Here is a 15,061-nt window from a genome sequence, read left to right on the forward strand (position 1 = left end):
GGGGGAAAGGGGAGGGGGAGGGGTTGGGGTGAGGAGAGGGAAAGGGGAGGGGGAGGGGTTGGGGTGAGGAGAGGGACAGGGGGGGGGGAGGGGTTGGGGGTGAGGAGGGGGAGGGGTGGGGGGGTGAAGAGGGGGAGGGGTTGGGGGTGAGGAGAGGGATGGGGAGGGGGAGGTGTTTGGGGTGAGGAGAGGGGAGGGGTTGGGGGTGAGGAGAAGGATGGGAGGGGGAGGGGAGGGGTTGGCGGTGGGGAGGGTTTGGGGGTGAGGGGAGGGGTGGGGGTGAGGAGAGGGGAGGGGTTGGGGGTGGGGGTGAGGAGAGGGGAGGGGGTGGGGGTGAGGAGAGGGGAGGGTTTGGGGGTGAGGAGAGGTTGAGGGGAGGGGTTGGGGGTGAGGAGAGGGACAGGTGAGGGGGTGGGGTGTGAGGAGAGGGAAAGGGAAGGGTGAGGGGTTTGGGGGGTGATGAGAGGGAAAGGGAAGGTGAGGGGTTGGGGAGGTGAGAGGGAAAGGGAAGGGTGAGGGGTTAGGGAGGTGATGAGAGGGAAAGGGGAGGGTGAGGGGTTTGGTGGTGATGAGAGGGAAGGGGGAGGGTGAGGGGTTGGGGAGGTGATGAGAGGGAAAGGAGAGGGGGTGGGTTTGGGGAGGTGATGAGAGGGAAAGGGGAGGGGGAGGGGGAGGAGTTGGGAAGGTGATGAGAGGGAAAGGGAAGGGTGAGGGGTTTGGTGGGTGATGAGAGGGAAAAGGGAGGGGGAGGGGTTTGGGGGTGATGAGAGGGGATGGGGAGGGGTTGGGGATGATGAGAGGGAAAGGGGAGGGGATGAGAGGGAAAGGGGAGGGGATGAGAGGGAGGGGGAGGGAATGATGAGAGGGAAAGGGGAGGGAATGATGAGAGGGACAGGGGAGGGGGAGGGGTTGGGGTGAGGAGAGGGACAGGGGAGGGGGAGGGGTTGGGGGGTGAGGAGGGGGAGGGGTTGGGGGGTGAGGAGAGGGATGGGGAGGGGGAGGTGTTTGGGGTGAGGAGAGGGGAGGGGTTGGGGGTGTGGAGAAGGATGGGAGGGGGAGGGGTTGGCGGTGGGGAGGGGTTGGGGGTGAGGAGAGGGGAGGGGTTGGGGTGGGGGTGAGGAGAGGGGAGGGTTTGGGGGTGAGGAGAGGGGAGGGGTTGGGGGTGAGGAGAGGAGAGGGGTTGGGGGTGAGGAGAGGAGAGGAGAGGGGTTGGGGGTGAGGAGAGGAGAGGGGAGGGGTTGGGGGTGTGGAGAGGAGAGGGGAGGGGGGGGGGGTGAGGAGAGGGGAGGGTTTGGGGTGGGGGTGAGGAGAGGGGAGGGTTTGGGGGTGAGGAGAGGGGAGGGGTTGGGGGTGAGGAGAGGAGAGGGGTTGGGGGTGAGGAGAGGAGAGGGGAGGGGTTGGGGGTGAGGAGAGGAGAGGGGAGGGGTTGGGGGTGAGGAGTGGGGAGGGGAGGGGTAGGGGGTGAGGAGAGGGGAGGGGTAGGGGGTCAGGAGAGGGGAGGGGACGGGGGTGAGGGGAGGGGAGGGGACTGGGTGAGGGGAGGGGACAGGGGAGGGGTTGGGTGGTGAGGAGAGGGACAGGGGAGGGGGAGGGGTTGGGGGTGAGGAGAGGGACAGGGGAGGGGTTGGGGGTGAGGAGAGGGACAGGGGAGGGGGAGGGGTTGGGGGGTGAGGAGATGGACAGGGGAGGGGGAAGGGGAGGGGTTGAGGACAGGGACAGGGGAGGGGGAGGGGTTGAGGGTGAGGAGAGGGACAGGGGAGGGGGAGGGGTTGGGGGTGAGGAGAGGGACAGGGGAGGGGGAGGGGTTGTGTGGTGAGGAGAGGGACAGGGTAGGGGGAGGGGTTGGGTGGTGAGGAGAGGGACAAGGGAGGGGGAGGGGTTGGGTGGTGAGGAGAGGGACGGGGGGGGGGGAGGGGTTGGGTGGTGAGGAGAGGGACGGGGGAGGGGGAGGGATTGGGTGGTGAGGAGAGGGACGGGGGAGGGGGAGGGGTTGGGGGGTGAGGAGAGGGACGGGGGAGGGGGAGGGGTTGGGGGGGAGGGGTTGGGGGGTGAGGAGAGGGACGGGGGAGGGGGAGGGGTTGGGGGGTGAGGAGAGGGACGGGGGAGGGGGAGGGGTTGGGGGGTGAGGAGAGGGACGGGGGAGGGGTTGGGGGGGGGTGAGGAGAGGGACGGGGGAGGGGTTGGGGGGTGAGGAGAGGGACGGGGGAGGGGGTGGGGTTGGGGGGTGAGGAGAGGGACGGGGGGTGGGGGTGGGGGGTGAGGAGCGGGATGGGGAGGGGGTGGGGGTGAGGAGAGGGATCGGGGAGGGGGAGGGGTTGGGGGTGAGGGGAGGGACAGGGGAGGGTTGGGGGGTTGAGGGGAGGGAGAGGGGAGGGGTTGGGGGGTGAGGAGGGGTACAGAGGGGGGTGAGGAGGGGGACAGGGGAGGGGTGGGAGGGGGAGGGGTTGGGGATGAGGAGAGGGTCAGGGGAGGGGTTGGGGGGTGAGGAGAGGGACAGGGGAGGGGTTGGGGGGTGAGGAGAGGGACAGGGGAGGGGTTGGGGTGTGAGGAGAGGGACAGGGGAGGGGTTGGGGTGTGAGGAGAGGGACAGGGGAGGGGGAGGGGTTGGGGTGTGAGGAGAGGGACAGGGGAGGGGGAGGGGTTGGGGTGTGAGGAGAGGGACAGGGGAGGGGTTGGGGTGTGAGGAGAGGGACAGGGGAGGGGTTGGGGTGTGAGGAGTGGGACAGAGGAGGGGTTGGGGATGAGGAGAGGGTCAGGGGAGGGTTTGGGGTGTGAGGAGAGGGACAGGGGAGGGGTTGGGGTGTGAGGAGAGGGACAGGGGAGGGGTTGGGGTGTGAGGAGAGGGAAGGGTTGGGGATGAGAAGGGGGATGAGGAGAGGGACAGGGGAGGGGTTGGGGTGTGAGGAGAGGGAAGGGTTGGGGGTGAGGAGAGGGACAGGGGAGGGGGTGGGGTGTGAGGAGAGGGAAAGGGAAGGGTGAAGGGTTTGGGGGGTGATGAGAGGGAAAGGGAAGGTGAGGGGTTGGGGAGGTGAGAGGGAAAGGGAAGGGTGAGGGGTTAGGGAGGTGATGAGAGGGAAAGGGGAGGGTGAGGGGTTTGGTGGGTGATGAGAGGGAAAGGAGAGGGGGAGGGTTTGGGGAGGTGATGAGAGGGAAGGGGGAGGGGGAGGAGTTGGGAAGGTGATGAGAGGGAAAGGGAAGGGTGAGGGGTTTGGTGGGTGATGAGAGGGAAGGAGAGGGGTTGCGGAAATGATGAGAGGGAAAAGGGAGGGTGAGGGGTTTGGGGGGTGATGAGAGGGAAAAGGGAGGGTGAGGGATTTGGGGGGTGATGAGAGGGAAAAGGGAGGGTGAGGGGTTTGGGGGGGGATGAGAGGGGAGGGGGGAGATGAGAGGGGAGGGGGAGGGGTTGGGGATGATGAGAGGGGAGGGGGAGGGGTTGGGGATGATGAGAGGGAAAGGGGAGGGGATGAGAGGGAAAGGGGAGGGGATGAGAGGGAAAGTGGAGGGGATAAGGGGGAGGGAATGATGAGGAGAGGGACAGGGGAGGGGTTGGGGGGTGAGGAGAGGGACAGGGGAGGGGGAGGGGTTGGGGATGAGGAGAGGGACAGGGGAGGGGTTGGGGTTGAGGAGAGGGACAGGGGAGGGGTTGGGGGGTGAGGAGAGGGACAGGGGAGGGGGAGAGGTTGGGGGTGAGGAGAGGGACGGGGAGGGGTTGGGGTTGAGGAGAGGGACGGGGAGGGGTTGGGGGGTGAGGAGAGGGACAGGGGAGGGGTTGGGGTTGGGGGTAAGGAGAGGGACGGGAGGGGTTGGGGATGAGGAGAGGGACAGGGGAGGGGGAGGGTTTGGGGGGGGGTGAGGAGAGGGACAGGAGAGGGGGAGGGTTTGGGGGGGTGAGGAGAGGGGGAGGGGAGGGTTTGGCGGGGTGAGGAGAGGGACAGGGGAGGGGGAGGGGTTGGGGGGTGAGGAGAGGGACAGGGGAGGGGGAGGGGTTGGGGGGTGAGGAGAGGGGCAGGGGAGGGGGAGGGGTGAGAAGAGGGACAGGGGTGGGGGAGATGTGGGAAAGGGGAGGGGTTGTGGGGTGAGGGGAGGGGTTGGGGGTCCGATGAAGGTGACGGGTTGGGGGGTGTTGGGAGGGTAGGGGGATGGGTTGGGGGGTGATGGGAGGGGAGAGGGTGATGAGAGGGGAGAGTTTGAGGGTGATGAGAGGAGAGGGGGAGAGTTTGGGGGTGATGAGCAGGAAAGGGGAAGGGTATGGGGGGTTTGATGAGGGTGTGGGGTGTGATGAGAGGGGAGGGGTTGATGGAGGGGGAGGGACAGAGGGGCGAGGGGTTGATGACAGGGGGAGGGGTTTGGTGGGGTGATAGGGGTTGATGAGAGGGGAGGGGTTGGAGGGGTGATGAGAGCGTAAAGGCAGTGGGTGCAGAGAGGGACTGGGCTTGATGGAAATGAGGTGAGTGTGAGAAATGGGCAGGTGAGGGTGACAAGGGGTAGAAAGAGGGATGAGAGGGTGAGAGATGGATGGGTAGTGAAGGGAGGTATGAGTATAATGGTGGGGAGAGGGAAAATGGAGTAGGGAGGGAAAGGTGGATGAGAAGGATGAGAGAAGGGGGTGAGAGGGTTGAGGAACTTTTGGGAGGGAAGTGAAGGGAGGTGGAGAAAAATGAGGCTGCAAAAGGTCAGGAGTGGGAAGATGGGGGTCATGGATGCAGAAGGAGCAGGATCGGGGGGGCATAGGGAGGGCATGAGATGAGAGTTGAGAGGTAGTAGGATGAGGGGGGAGGGTGTAGGATGGCGAGGTGAATTGTGAGTGTGGAGGGAGCAGGATAGATTGGGAGGGAGTGGGATGAGGGGAGGTTTGGAGGGGGAGCGGGATTGCGGGGAGGGAGTACTTTGGGGTGAGATGGGGAGAGAGCAGGATGAGGAGGGAGACAATGGGATGAGAAGTCGGTTAGGTCAGAGTGGGATGGGGGCGTATGGTGTAGGGTGCAAGTGAGATTGGGAGGGGAGCAGGATGGGATGGGTGGGGAGGGAGTGGGATGTAAGGATGGGTGGGGAGGGAGCGAGATGAAGGTTACATTTAGGATTACATTACACTGTAGCACTGGCAGGACTTTCCTTCAAAAGTACTTAATTGGCATTGAAGAGCTTTGGTGTGTCCTTAGATTATGAAATATTCTATGGAATTGCAGGTTTGTATTTGTTCATGAAATCTTTCTTACTCTTTTGTGCTTTTAGCAATACAACTGATTCTGATGTAAGTGCCTTGCAGTTGTTTGCAACAATGAAGGCGATGGAAGATCAGGTGGTTGAGGAGGAGGTTAACTTCCAGGATGAAGAGGTACGGTAACATTACCTGCAGTATCTGAGATTGTTTCCATAACAGTGTATCGTGGCTCAAACATGTGAAAGCTCTCTTTGTATTCCTGTTTGCTAAATATTCTATTAACAAAAACAAAAATACAAGAGCAAAATAATGTCAATGTTGAAAATCTGGAAATAATAATGAAGAATGCTGGAAATACTTAGAAGTCACGAAGCATTAATGGAGAGAGACAGTTAACATTTTGGGCCGAAGAGACAGTAATGGATCTTAGTTTGCTGTTAATTACAAAGTTAGGTTGGAATGTGAGAGCACAAAAAGGTGATAGAAATAGTCAGCTTAAGTGAGTGGACAAAAACAGCAGATTTAAACAGACTTTCTTTGAAAAATTCCAAAACATTCTTGTAAGCAAGTTAGCTGATGCAGTTGGTTAGAGTTTAACTAATTTGGCTGGGGATTGGAATAATAGAATTATGTAGTACAGAAAATCAAGTATCAAGTTAGCAAAAGTGACACTAAATCCACACTTGTCCCATTTTTCAGCACTAGAAAATTATGGCATTTGAAGTTTTTAACCATGAACTTTTCAAAGGTTATACCTGTTAACTACCCTGCCAAGCACTGCATTCCAGATCCCACCACTGTCTGGTGAAAACATATTTCCTTAGATCTCTTCTAAATCTCTTGCCTTTCACTTTAAAATGATGTTCCCTTGCTATTGACCATTCAGTTAAAAGGATCAGCTGCATTCTGTTCACCATGTCCCTTTCAATTTTATACAGCTCTATCAGGTTTCCTCTCAACCTTGTCTACTCCAGCATTCAGTAAAAAATGAGGTCTGCAGATGCTGGAGATCACAGCTGCAAATGTGTTGCTGGTCAAAGCACAGCAGGTTAGGCAGCATCTCAGGAATAGAGAATTCGACGTTTCGAGCATAAGCCCTTCATCAGGAATAAGAGAGAGAGAGCCAAGCCGGCTGAGATAAAAGGTAGGGAGGAGGGACTAGGGGGAGGGGCGATGGAGGTGGGATAGGTGGAAGGAGGTCAAGGTGAGGGTGATAGGCCGGAGTGGGGTGGGGGCGGAGAGGTCAGGAAGAGGATTGCAGGTTAGGAGGGCGGTGCTGAGTTGAGGGAACCGACTGAGACAAGGTGGGGGGAGGGGAAATGAGGAAGCTGGAGAAATCTGAATTCATACCTTGTGGTTGGAGGGTTCCAGGCGGAAGATGAGGCGCTCCTCCTCCAGCCGTCGTGTAGTTGTGTTCTGCCGGTGGAGGAGTCCAAGGACCTGCATGTCCTCGGTGGAGTGGGAGGGGGAGTTAAAGTGTTGAGCCACGGGGTGATTGGGTTGGTTGGTTCGGGCGGCCCAGAGGTGTTCTCTGAAGCGTTCCGCAAGTAAGCGGCCTGTCTCACCAATATAGAGGAGGCCACATCGGGTGCAGCGGATGCAATAGATGATGTGTGTGGAGGTACAGGTGAACTTGTGGCGGATATGGAAGGATCCCTTGGGGCCTTGGAGGGAAGTGAGTGTGGAGGTGTGGGCGCAAGTTTTACATTTCCTGCGGTTGCAGGGGAAGGTGCCGGGGGTGGAGGTTGGGTTGGTGGGGGGTGTGGATCTGACAAGGGAGTCACGAAGGGAGTGGTCCTTGCGGAACGCTGATAGGGGAGGGGAGGGAAATATATCCTTGGTGGTGGGGTCCGTTTGGAGGTGGCGGAAATGGCGGCGGATAATACGTTGTATGCGCAGGTTGGTGGGGTGGTAGGTGAGAACCAGTGGGGTTCTGTCTTGGTGGCGGTTGGAGGAGCGGGGCTCAAGGGCGGAGGAGCGGGAAGTGGAGGAGATGCGGTGGAGGGCATCGTCGATCACGTCTGGGGGGAATCTGCGGTCCTTGAAGAAGGAGGCCATCTGGGTTGTGCGGTGTTGGAATTGGTCCTCCTGGGAGCAGATGCGGCGGAGACGAAGGAATTGGGAATATGGGATGGCGTTTTTACAGGGGGCAGGGTGGGAGGAGGTGTAGTCCAGGTAGCTGTGGGAGTCAGTCGGTTTATAATAGATGTCTGTGTTGAGTCGGTCGCCCGAGATAGAAATGGAAAGGTCTAGGAAGGGGAGGGAGGAGTCTGAGACAGTCCAGGTGAATTTCAGGTCGGGATGGAAGGTGTTAGTAAAGTTGATGAACTGTTCAACCTCCTCGTGGGAGCACGAGGCAGCGCCGATACAGTCATCGATGTAGCGGAGGAAAACTCCCCACCTACGTTCGGGACACCACCCACGCCCTCCACCTCCTCCAGGATTTTCGCTTCCCCGGTCCCCAACGCCTTATTTTCACTATGGACATCCAGTCCCTGTACACCTCCATCCCCCATCACGAAGGACTCAAAGCCCTCCGCTTCTTCCTTTCCCGCCGCACTAACCAGTACCCTTCCACTGACACCCTCCTTCGACTGACTGAACTGGTCCTCACCCTGAATAACTTCTCTTTTCAATCCTCCCACTTCCTCCAAACTAAAGGAGTTGCCATGGGCACCCGCATGGGCCCCAGCTATGCCTGCCTCTTCGTAGGATATGTGGAACAGTCCATCTTCCGCAACTACACTGGCACCACCCCCCACCTTTTCCTCCGCTACATCGATGACTGTATCGGCGCTGCCTCGTGCTCCCACGAGGAGGTTGAACAGTTCATCAACTTTACTAACACCTTCCATCCCGACCTGAAATTCACCTGGACTGTCTCAGACTCCTCCCTCCCCTTCCTAGACCTTTCCATTTCTATCTCGGGCGACCGACTCAACACAGACATCTATTATAAACCGACTGACTCCCACAGCTACCTGGACTACACCTCCTCCCACCCTGCCCCCTGTAAAAACGCCATCCCATATTCCCAATTCCTTCGTCTCCGCCGCATCTGCTCCCAGGAGGACCAATTCCAACACCGCACAACCCAGATGGCCTCCTTCTTCAAGGACCGCAGATTCCCCCCAGACGTGATCGACGATGCCCTCCACTGCATCTCCTCCACTTCCCGCTCCTCCGCCCTTGAGCCCCGCTCCTCCAACCGCCACCAAGACAGAACCCCACTGGTTCTCACCTACCACCCCACCAACCTGCGCATACAACGTATTATCCGCCGCCATTTCCGCCACCTCCAAACGGACCCACCACCAAGGATATATTTCCCTCCCCTCCCCTATCAGCGTTCCGCAAGGACCACTCCCTTCGTGACTCCCTTGTCAGATCCACACCCCCCACCAACCCAACCTCCACCCCCGGCACCTTCCCCTGCAACCGCAGGAAATGTAAAACTTGCGCCCACACCTCCACACTCACTTCCCTCCAAGGCCCCAAGGGATCCTTCCATATCCGCCACAAGTTCACCTGTACCTCCACACACATCATCTATTGCATCCGCTGCACCCGATGTGGCCTCCTCTATATTGGTGAGACAGGCCGCTTACTTGCGGAACGCTTCAGAGAACACCTCTGGGCCGCCCGAACCAACCAACCCAATCACCCCGTGGCTCAACACTTTAACTCCCCCTCCCACTCCACCGAGGACATGCAGGTCCTTGGACTCCTCCACCGGCAGAACACAACTACACGACGGCTGGAGGAGGAGCGCCTCATCTTCCGCCTGGGAACCCTCCAACCACAAGGTATGAATTCAGATTTCTCCAGCTTCCTCATTTCCCCTCCCCCCACCTTGTCTCAGTCGGTTCCCTCAACTCAGCACCGCCCTCCTAACCTGCAATCCTCTTCCTGACCTCTCCGCCCCCACCCCACTCCGGCCTATCACCTCACCTTGACCTCCTTCCACCTATCCCACCTCCATCGCCCCTCCCCCTAGTCCCTCCTCCCTACCTTTTATCTCAGCCGGCTTGGCTCTCGTACTCCAGCATTCAGGTAAATCTCCTTTGCACCTCCTCCAATGCGATCATATGCTTCATTTAGTGGGGAGACTAGAATTGCAGTGGTACTCCAGCTGTAGTCTAACCAAAGTCCTATGCAACTCCGGTATAACTTCCCTGTTTTTATAATCTATGTCTTGACTGATTTAAAGGCAAGTTGTTAATTACCTTTTTACTTAGCCTGCCACTTTCAGGGACTTATGGACAAGCATTCCATCTGTCACCGGTCTGACCAATATATTCTCCTGCAACCCCTCCTAAAACCTTCTCTTTCACGGTTAACCACCCAGCTGATTTTTGTGCCATTTGCAAACCTACTTATCATTCCCCCTATACTGTCATCATTCCCCCTATACTGTCATCATTCCCTTTATACTCTCATCTACATTGTTTATATATATCAAGAATAATCAGGGATCCAGCACTGATCTCTTCAGTATGCTACTCGTTACTGACCTTCTGTCATACAAACAATCTTTTACCACCACCCTCTGTTTCCAGCCACTAAGCCAATTTTTGATCCAATGTGCCAAGTTACCCTGGATCCCATGTGCTTTTACCTCCTTTATCCATTTCAGATGCGGGACCTTGTCTAAAAGCTTTGATGAAGTCCATACAAAACAAAGAACCTGAACTGTGCTATCATCATCTACACATTTGTAATATTTGAAATATTCACCCAGATTTGTTAGACATGAGCTCCTTTGACGAATCATGCGGCTATTCCTGATCAAACGTTATTTCTTTAAATAAAGAACTCTTCTTCAGAATTTTCTCCAGTAGTTTACCTGTGAGACTCACTGATCTGTAATGCCCTTTTTAAAATCTTAACCACCATTCTTGAAAAGTCTGCTCTCATTAGCTGTACCTTGCTTTTGTACTGTCATTATGATTGTAAGGGTCAGTAAATTTGCATGAAAATCGGTGATGTGATAAACAGCGAGGGGAAAAGCCTTAGACTATAGTACAGACCAGACCAAACTCCCTCAAAATATGTCAGTGAGAGCCTAAACCCTAACTTTTTCTAATGTATAGGCAAATGTAAGGTGCTGTGTTCCAAGTGGAATTCACTTCGTCAAACTACTAAGCTTTAAGCAAGACACACTTTATTCTTAGACTACAGTTAAAATATAGACAAAATAAAATAAAATTGACTTAACTGTAACTCTATCAATAAACTTAAAATAATATATGTATTATTTACTACTGATTAGTTGTTCCAGTGTAGCAGCCTCTTAAACATCCTTGGCAAAAGCAAGTAGAAAGAAAACCTCAAATACAAACTCAGCAGTAAGGAGAGAGCACAAGTTTTTGCTGAGACAGAGAGAGAAAGCTAGATTAGATTACTTACAGTGTGGAAACAGGCCCTTCGGCCCAACAAGTCCACACCGACCCGCCGAAGCGCAACCCACCCATACCCCTTACCTAACACTACGGGCAATTTAGCATGGCCAATTCACCTGACCCGCACATCTTTGGACTGTGGGAGGAAACCGGAGCACCCGGAGGAAACCCACGCAGACACGGGGAGAACGTGCAAACTCCACACAGTCAGTCGCCTGAGGTGGGAATTGAACCCAGGTCCCTGGCGCTGTGAGGCAGCAGTGCTAACCACTGTGCCACCGTGCCGCCCTAAAAGCTGTGTCTTCTTCCAGAATTCCAGCCTCACCAATTAAAAGCAAAATCTATAAACCCCTGGTCTATGTGAATTTGAATGCATTTGTTCATTCTTCTTTTGTCTAATTAAAAAAAAAACAAAGCTAGCTACAGTACTGTGTGCAGAGTTCCAGGTTTAAAATACTTGCTTTCAGGAGAACCTGGACAGAACATCTTGACATGATAGGCTAATGTAGACAAGCTGGTAGATGGCCTGAACAGAGGAAATGGAATTTAATTCTGAAGTGATACATTTTGGGAGTAATAAATAGGGAAGGAGCACACGTTAAATGGTAAGATCATAGAACGTACAGAGGATGAAAGAGACCTGGTGCATCATGTCCATAGATTCTTAAATGCAGCAGGTCAGGTGGAATCAGGGAGTTAAAAAGATATACGGGTTGCATGACTTTATTAGTGAAGGTATTGAAGACTCGAGCAAAGAGAGTGTGATGGAGCTGCATATAATTCATTAGCCCACAGCTAAGACTAGATTCCCTACAGTGTGGAAACAGGCCCTTTGGCCCAACAAGTCCACACTGACCCTCCGAAGAGTAACCCACCCAGACCAATTCCCTCTGACTAATGCATTTAACACTATGCGCAATTTAGAATGGTCAATCCATCTGACCTGCACATCTTTGGACTGTGGGAGGAAACCCACGCAGACTTGATGAGAACGTGCAAACTCCACACAGACAGTCACCTGAGGCTGGATAGATGGGATCGATGTGGCTAAGATGTTTCTCCCGGTTGAGGAACTGTTTAAAAATAAGTGTGATGCCACTTTAGATCTGAGATGAGGAGAATTTTCTTTTACTCGGAGGATAATGAACCTTTGGAATTTTCTAGCACAGAGGGCTGTGGAAGCTTGGTCTTTGAGTACAAGAGGTAAGGAAAGGTTACCATTGACTTAAGGTTATGGGGGTGTTTAGAAGGTATTGAAGCGTTTGGTTAGTCATAATTGTCTTAAATGATGGAGCGGGCCTGATGGGTTGAATAGTCTATTCCTGTTCCTACGTTTCTAAATTGACTTAGATATAAAGGGGGAACAGATGGCAATGGTACGCAGTAGAAGTTGTAGGACTGAGTAGTTAATAAACTATCTTCGCAAGGAAAGGTATCTTGGTCACTGTCTCACTAGCTGGCTTGGATCCAAATTGACAAACAATCCCATTGTGCTAAATATAAAGAAATAACTTGTGTGATACTGTAACTTCAACCACACTTCTGGATCACCAATGGCCCCACACTCCTGTTTCCTTCACTGACATCCTAAAATCTTCTGTGTGGGGAATCCAAGATGGTGGCGTCCTGTTAGGATTGTGTTGCTGGGCATCGAGCTGGAACCTGTTCTGTACACTTTACTGTGAGTAAAAACACAGTTAAAGGAGCTGGAAACCTGGAAAAAATCGACTTACCTTTGTCCTTGCAGCTGGAGAATGCTGAAAAAAAAGAGGATGCTCACCCAGTGGTGGGGCCACAGCTCAGCCCACTGACGCAGCAGGCTTGCTTACTCACTAGACTCTGATTGAGGAGCTGGCCAGATGTCGCGAGGTCCTGGGAAGGCCGATCTAGGATAAAGAATCTCAGAGAAGCTGGCTCCTGTATCTGCTATACTGCAAGACCTGGGAAAAAAGACCGATGAGCTGGAGCGCTGGGCTGCAGCGTAGAGGCAGAGATTGACTCTTCCAAGAGCCAGATTGAAGCCCTGTTGGATATGGTAGATAATCTCAAACAGGGGCAGAAGAAAGAATTTCCGCGTTGTTGGCTTACCAGAGGGGACGGAAGGTGATCAGCAGGTGGAGTTCTTTGAGAAGTGGTTCTCTGAATTCCATGGTTTTGAGGCTGAGAAGGGAGGATAACAATCGAAAGAGCCCACCAGAGTGACGCATGAAAGCTAGGTGCGGACTAGCACCCACGCCCTGTCCTGGTGAGGTTCCATCGTTATAAAGACAAGCAGAGGTCACAGAAATCTCTAGAATCCAGGGGAGGGACCTGAGGGCGTTGGTATGTGGTGACTCCAGGGTCACATTTCTTGAAAAGTGGTCCTGAAAAGGAAGTACTACAATTGTGAAAGAGGAGATTGAGAGAACTTGGGATCTAGTATTCTTTAAGATATCCTGCAGTGCTTTGAATCAATCATTAAGAATCCATACATTTGTTCAACAGGCTAGAGAAAGCAAAGAACTTTGTGGGCATGTTAACTCAAATGGCCGAATAAGCGTGGAGGACAGAACTGCTTGGGTTTGTTCTTCTTTAAAAAGGGCTTGGTGGAGTCTCTTTTCTTGTAATAAGTTGTGTAAAATGATGTCCGGGATGGATAGAGTATTTATCCTTTATTTTTTAGTTATGTTAAGGGATGGGTGACGTTTTTAGTTTACTTGTCTATTGTACTAACCTTGCTCTTGGTGCTTTTTTTCTACCGGATGGTCAGTGTATGTGGCGCACCTACATAAATGCCATAACAGGATTGGTTTTTTTTCTGACCTCTGCAGCACATCTGGGCTCGGTGATGTCATGTACTATTGGCAATATCACTATTTCTGATCAAGACCCAGTGTACTTAATGGTTAAGAATAAGGATACAGTGGAAGGTGACTGGACCCTTCCATCCACGAGGATAGCAGGTTTATTGAATTCTTTTCTACTGAGTTCAGAGCTTTTTTAGATATTAATTCAGGCTCAGCCAGTAGCCCATCCATTCTCTGGGAAACACTGAAGCCGATGCAAGGGGGGATGGTTTGGTTATCTCCTATTCGCCAGTAAGAAGTGGCAGGCAAGTGAGCAGCAACAGAATGGCAAGGCGCCGGGTCCTGATGGGCTCCCAGTGAGTTCTATAAGGAATTTATAAGTATGTTGTCAGGGCCGATGCTTAGTGTGTTTAAAGACTCGAGCATTAAGGCTAGAAACTGTATTGGTGAGGACTGCGGCAAGAGGATCATTATACAAAACCTTCACCCACCTGATGAAAGTCTTTCCCAGGCCAAATTGCTTCAAATTATGAAAAAGCTATGGCACTCGACCCCATCAAATGCCTTATCCGCACCTGAAGAGATCACCAATTCCTGTACAGATCGCTGTTGACATACTTGGATCATCTCCTGGCATCATCTGTCGATCTGCAACCTCTTATGAACCCCGTCTGGTCCACCTTAATGATGGAGGGCTGTACAGTTTCTAGCCTGAATGCTTGAGTCTTAGGATTTTGAAACGAACATTCAGAAATGAAATGGGCCTATAGGAAGCACAGTCCTCCAGGGCCTTCCCTTTTTTAAGAATGAGAGAGATGTTGGGAGGAGGCCTTGACCATGTGAGTCATTAAACACATTAAGCATTGGCCCTGACAACATACTTATAAATTCCTTATAGAGCTCACTGGGGAGCCCATCAGGACCTGGCGCCTTGCCATTCTGACAAACTTTCAACTTAAGTTTTGGGAAGAGTACCTGGACATAGTAACTGTAATTTTCAAAAGCAACATAATGGTATAAGCAGACCCATAATCCATACAAATCAGAACATTATCCCCTAATTGATTACAATAACAACTTGAGTTCAGTGCAATTTGATAATAATATTAATTTCACCAATTCCATTTTTGTTTTCTTCTAGGAGTCTTTCTTCCAGGACATTGACCTCTTACAGAAACATGGTATTGTAAGTACAGTAAACTAACACCATATTTGAATTTGAATCCAGATTGTACTCCCCTTTTCTATTTAGTGACTTAGCTTCCTCATCGAATCACAGTTAATGTAGCATTTTTTTATAAAAAAGTCTCATGTACCCCAAGCAATATGAATAATTTCAGGGATATTTCAAAATGAGTTTATCCTTAAAAGCTGAAATGACTGTAGCCTAAACAGCTATCAAAGATCTTTTGTAAGTGTTGTCTTTGTTTCTTTCGAAGGTGAAGTGGAAAATTAAAGATTCTGATTATGCTTTCAAGAGACATTCTAGTTTTGAATTCCTCTGCTTCCTTTTTCATCTTGCTTTTTTCAGCTATGTTGTCATGAGAGAGAATGGGCAATCTGTTCCCAAGTACTGAAGGAACATTCTGTATTGGTGACTATATGGTATAGAAATGCAGCCTGAAATGCAGATCAATTTGTTACTCTTCCATTGCATTATATTCCCTCGTGAGGTAACATACTGCAGATTGCCAGCTATTCCTCCAATCATG

At 52.9% G+C, this 15,061-nt stretch overlaps 1 protein-coding gene across 1 annotated transcript in view; it reads left to right on the forward strand.

Annotated features, from left to right (window-relative positions):
* The first annotated feature begins 4,785 nt into the window (after positions 1-4,785).
* Positions 4,786-15,061, forward strand: part of dmc1 (DNA meiotic recombinase 1) — a 182,927-nt gene continuing 172,651 nt past the window's right edge. Inside the window, exons 1-3 of the mRNA XM_060849605.1 lie at positions 4,786-4,793; positions 5,233-5,335; positions 14,491-14,535. Of these exons, the coding sequence (XP_060705588.1) occupies positions 4,786-4,793; positions 5,233-5,335; positions 14,491-14,535 (156 nt within the window). The remainder of the gene's footprint in view (positions 4,794-5,232; positions 5,336-14,490; positions 14,536-15,061) is intronic.

The sequence above is a fragment of the Hemiscyllium ocellatum genome, chromosome 33 (genome assembly GCF_020745735.1).
Source record: "Hemiscyllium ocellatum isolate sHemOce1 chromosome 33, sHemOce1.pat.X.cur, whole genome shotgun sequence".
NCBI lineage: Eukaryota > Metazoa > Chordata > Chondrichthyes > Orectolobiformes > Hemiscylliidae > Hemiscyllium > Hemiscyllium ocellatum.